The sequence below is a fragment of the Triticum aestivum genome, chromosome 5B (assembly GCF_018294505.1).
Source record: "Triticum aestivum cultivar Chinese Spring chromosome 5B, IWGSC CS RefSeq v2.1, whole genome shotgun sequence".
Lineage (NCBI taxonomy): Eukaryota > Viridiplantae > Streptophyta > Magnoliopsida > Poales > Poaceae > Triticum > Triticum aestivum.
The window spans coordinates 400,966,203-400,971,261 of NC_057807.1; the positions used below are offsets into that span (position 1 = coordinate 400,966,203).

Sequence of the window (5,059 nt, forward strand, 5' to 3'; positions counted from 1 at the left end):
ATTCCTTGACGCGAGAGCAAGGGAGAGAGGGCGTAGAGGTTGGACGGTGAGGATCACAAGTCCGTGCAGATCAGGATCAGTCTGGTTTCCCGATTTATTTCAGCAACAGAGAAGATCGCTAGGATCCAAAATGTATAAATTTCCAAACATTGTGTGTTACTTGGTCAACACTGTTGGAAAAGAAATCAGCCTCCGGCAAAAAAAGAGAAGAAAATCACCCGTATTTGTTTTTTCTTTCATACTACCCCTGCAACTAAATAAATATAAAAACTACCTTCATTGTGTATTATGCTTTTTCAAAAAGTTAAACCTATGCATGTTTGACTATGTTTTTATGAAAAGTACTAATATCTATAATATCAAATTATATCATTAAATCCATCACAAAGTGTGTTTTCATATATTTATTTATTATGTATTGCCGATGTTGATATTTTGTTTACAATCTTTGTCAATCATGCATTCTTTTGATTTTTCATCAAAATTGATGCATCTTATATTCTGAATGGAGTATTGTCGTACTTTTTTTGTGAGCAAATTTTCAATCTATTCATCTTCGACCATGGCAATACAATGGGCACCAGAAATAACAAAAATTACATCCAGGTTCATAGACCACCTAGCGACGACTACAAGCACTGAAGCGAGCCGAAGGCGCGCCGCCGTCATCGCCCCGGCCTCGCCGGAGTCAGGCAAAACTTGTTGTAGTAGACAGTCGGGAAGTCGTCGTGCTAAGGCCCCATAGGACCAGCGCAGCAGAACAGCAACCGCTGCCGATGAAGAGTAGCGTAGATCGAAAGAATCCAACCTGAAGAAACACAAGCGTAGACAAATGCACGTCGCTTCCTCGAGCTGCAGGTGGGAAGCTAAGCTCGATACACGTGTCCGCGCAAGTGGCATATAAGCTAAGTGGGATGGTTGCGAAAGTTTATATATTATTAAGTGGGATATGTGTATTTAGTAGGATAACTACTTGACTGATGTTGGCCAATGAGTGTTCACTGTTCATTACAACATATTGTTATTGGACACAAAATATTCATTATTCATTACAAGAATGCTAGACACAAAATATTCATTATTCGTTACAAGATACTATTGATGTATCATAGTTCTTTTTTATCATCTGGATATGACAACTAATTTAAACCATCAATCTAAGGATGTTGCATCTAAATAATTCCATCGCGATGACATGAGTACAATAAAATTTCAAACACACCCAAAGTACAATCCCCTACTAGATTTCTATTTCTTTCAAAAAAAATTGAATTTTCGGGAGGAGGGGGGCATTTTTCCCACCCGAATTGCATTCATTTGCCTATAAGGCTTTTGCGGCCTGTCGCGAGATAGGTTCAAGCGAACCAGAATTACAGGGGGCACAGAGGAGAAGAGATAAGCAAAAAAAAAAAAACACGCCAACACACATACAGGGAGGGAAACATAACACAACAAAGAGCACCACAAGAGAAGTCGAACGGCATCAGCCACCCGAGACCAAACGACGACACTGCACTGTTGACGCATTCGAAAGGCTCCGCGCATCCAGAGGGAGGCGTCGCCGCCGGCCAAACCAATCTGCCAAGGCGACCCGGGACAGGGGTCCAGCAGGGACATCAGTGTGAAGAAGGAGAAGGAGAACAACGACAGCGGCAACGACGGCGACTACGAGGCATGGGCGAAGTTCTTCGACCTGTAGGCACGACGGGCCTTTGTTTTTCTTTTTTAGTAGATTTTACGTTTTCTGTATGTAAAAAACTGTGGAACGCCCAAATCTCACCGAATCTATGTCGTGTTTGCCGAATTTTGGCCGAATGTCTTTTTAAAAATATTTACAAAAAGTGCGTCTGGGGGCGACCTGGAGGCGACAGCTGGGAACCCGATTGCCCCCATGCCGAAAATATCGCCGGTTCGCCCCGAAGCGGCGCTTTTTTCTAGCCCATGGGGGGCGAACGGCTGGAGATGCTCTGAGCTATGTTAAGGTTGGCCACGTTTCTGATGACACTTAACCAATCATTTTATGTGATAAGTAGCGCTTGGCACATGGCTTATTTTTTGGTCTTTCAAAAACATTGTGATGTTATTCGCTTGGTCTCCCAGTCCAGGTAATAACTCGTGTTGGTCGTCTTCTTTTCTGGAGAAACGATTGCAAACGAATATGAAGATGAATAAACTGCAGGAGACTGTGAAGGCACAACAAGAAAAGGTAACAAGCCATGGGGGTTCTCAGTTCAAATCATACTTGTGGGCAATCTACATATCTCAGGCCTGATGATTACCAGTTGTATTGATATCCTTGTGTGCTATGTGGTTGCAAACGATTGCAAAGACGGTTGGGATATACCATGAAGAGTGGCTCGCGAATGCGGATCGCTTGGTGGCTAATTTCCTGGAGAAGTTCGAGGAGCATTGCCTTGTCATGGTATATTTGCTTGGAATCTTAATAGAGTAGTCAAACATGAAATTGAGGACAAAGAGACATATTGATGCTGCTCTAATAGTTACTTAGGAGACTGCCATCGAGGACCGGATACGGGGAGTGAAATGCACTGGGGTGCCATTGGTGGTGTTGTGAACATACACCGAGAAAACGACCAGTTGTTATAGTTGTGCTTGTGTCATGGAATGTGATGCTTGTGCGAGTTAAGTGGGTGAGTTAGCTGAGCCAAGCCTTTGTATTATTGTGTTTTTGTTGGTGGAGAACAAATATGACAATGGCCATGGATAGTATAAAGAGTGATAGTGCATATATAAAGAGGATAGTGGAAGGGGCGCATCTCACCTCGCACCGCCCAAACTTCCCCTTAGGCGGCGCACCAGTGGTGCGCCCCAACCACTAGTTGCTAGAATAGTGTACATTTAGTGTTGTACAATGCTTTCTTGGATGTTGCAATATCTTGCCTTCAATGCTTATGAAGGCATTTTATTTCTCTTTTGCTATTGTAGCTCTGTCTGGTTATCAACTAACATGTTTGTTACATACTTGCATGAGTAGCAAACATCCACATCACATGGCTCTATGGATGTGTGACACACATACATCTGTTTTCTAAAAGCTCTCCTTGCAAAGAATACAACTACTCAAACCTACTACGATCTGAACACTTGCTTAAAAGGAAACTAGTTTTGCAATTTGGAATTCAAGAAAGATATTCCCGTTTTGCACCTAGTTCATTGGGTTTATGCTACGCAGTTGAGCCGTTGGGTGGCATCAGGGGATTAGCTAAATTAATTAGAAATTTATCACATGATTTTGAACTCTACACAATATACTGCATATTGAGAGCTCATAGATCCACACACACAAAATTAAATTGAGAGAAACCCATCTGTGAGAGTAACACCCTTCCCCTCAAGTACCGTTGGTCTTGAGCGTCGATCTTCGGATCATTCACCATGCAGGTCAGTAAGTAGTACGCATGCGGTTGCAACGATGTGCACCAGTCCTCGTGGAGCCGCCGCAAATGTAGCAGAAGGAGTGGCCGCACCTGCAGATCACATGAAACGCGCCTAGTTTGTACTCTGTGCACATGAAGGTCCGTAATTTTGTTGTTCGGAAGAGATTCAGGTGGAGCAGTTGTAGTTACCTGCAGCTCATGAACTGGCAGCCGGTCACCCTTTCGACGTACATCTTGCACCGGGGGCACCTCTGCCACCTCCTCTCCTGCGCGACCTTCCTCAGCAGCAGGTCCTCCCGCCCGCGCTCGTCCTCCCCGAGCCGCTGGAACTCGGCGCAGCCCACGCCTTCGTGCCACGGCACCTTGCACTGCGCGCAGAACATCCGGTTACAGTGTGGGCACTCCACGTTCGTGAGCGCCACCGCGCCCCCGTCGCCGGGGCCGGGGCCGTCGTCGATCAGCAGCGCCGAGCAGTCCTTGAAGGGGCAGTAGAACTTGAGGTCCCCGAGCGCCACTTCGCAGAGCGCGGCGCCCCACCGCTGGAACAGCTGAGGCGGGACGATGTCGCGGCATTCCTCCGGGTGCAGCACGCCGTCCTTGCAGCCCGGGTCGGGGCAGCCCATGGACAGCAGGTTGTCCTCGACCCTCGCCGCGATGTACTGCCTCACGCAGCCCGCGCAGAAGGCGTGCGCGCACCCGGCGACGGGGAAGCGCTCGACGCCGGGGAGCGTCTCCATGCAGATTGTGCAGTAGAACTCTTTCATGATCGTGGCGCTGTGGGAACCTTCGCCGACCTCCAACAGGCCACCGTTACGTGGTTTTCTCCACTTCCCGCTGCCCGTCTCTTTGATGAAGATCAGGCTGTCATCGTCGTCTACATCGATGACTTCTTGCCTATCATTATCATCTATATCTATGACTTGATGTGGCGACTCCGATCGTAGTTTACGCTTGCCTTTGCGGTCTGTTATGTCGACGTCGGTTCCGGAGAGGGAGGCCGAGGAGGAGGGGATGCCTGTCGTGTCGCGCGAGAGGCCGATGGAGAGGAGGATGGCCTGCTGGATCTGGATCTCCTCGGGGTTGCTGGAGGAACCAAGGACTGCTACGTCCTCGTCCTCGTCGGATGAGATGTAGATGGGGAAGGGTGGACCGTCGGTGGTGGCGGAGGCCGCCATGACAGGCGACGAGTGGTTTTCAGCCAGCGGCGGCGGCCCTGCCTTGCTTCCCATCCGTCTAGGGTCGTGGACTGCGGCCGTTCAGCTAGGCGGAGAATGTGGACGGACGGGTGCGGTCACTTTCTTTTTTGAGGGAACAGAATTGTCAGAAAATCCTAATTTTGCGGTATCCTAGCGAAAATCCTAACTTGTTATCCTTTACTTTTCGGAACGAGAAAGTAATCCTATCTTTTGATAGTTGTGAGATTTTTAGTATTTTATCTGTATCTTTTTTTTAAACCCAATACAAGGACGCAGACACTTATACATATGCACACACTACCCTTACGAGCACTTCCGAGAGACTGAGCCAACACAACATCTAAAAATTGACGAAGTCATCACACGTTCCTCTATAGTCGACGGGAACATATCTTTTACTGAATGAATATCGCCGAAAAGAATAAAATAATAATCTAGAAAAATGCAAGCACCGACTACAAGTGT

The 5,059-nt window shown here is 47.2% G+C and overlaps 1 protein-coding gene across 1 annotated transcript; it reads right to left on the reverse strand.

Moving 5' to 3' along the window:
- Window positions 1-3,206: 3,206 nt before the first annotated feature.
- LOC123116226 (E3 ubiquitin-protein ligase RNF144A-like) lies at window positions 3,207-4,653 on the reverse strand. The gene is made up of 2 exons (XM_044537214.1): window positions 3,588-4,653; window positions 3,207-3,488 (listed from the first exon to the last, which is right to left on the reverse strand). Exons 1-2 carry the CDS (start codon window positions 4,625-4,627, stop codon window positions 3,404-3,406), a joined length of 1,125 nt encoding a protein of 374 aa, XP_044393149.1. The 5' UTR covers window positions 4,628-4,653; the 3' UTR covers window positions 3,207-3,403.
- Between the last annotated feature and the right edge of the window lie 406 nt (window positions 4,654-5,059).

What these genes read in the sequence shown, in the direction of transcription:
- LOC123116226 (XM_044537214.1), bottom strand. Translation starts at nt 4,627, where the DNA reads ATGGGAAGCAAGGCAGGGCCGCCGCCGCTGGCTGAAAACCACTCGTCG. An exon ending in TGCCAGTTCATGAGCTGCAG is followed by an intron (nt 3,489 to 3,587) that starts GTAACTACAACT and finishes TGTGATCTGCAG; the next exon opens with GTGCGGCCACTCCTTCTGCT.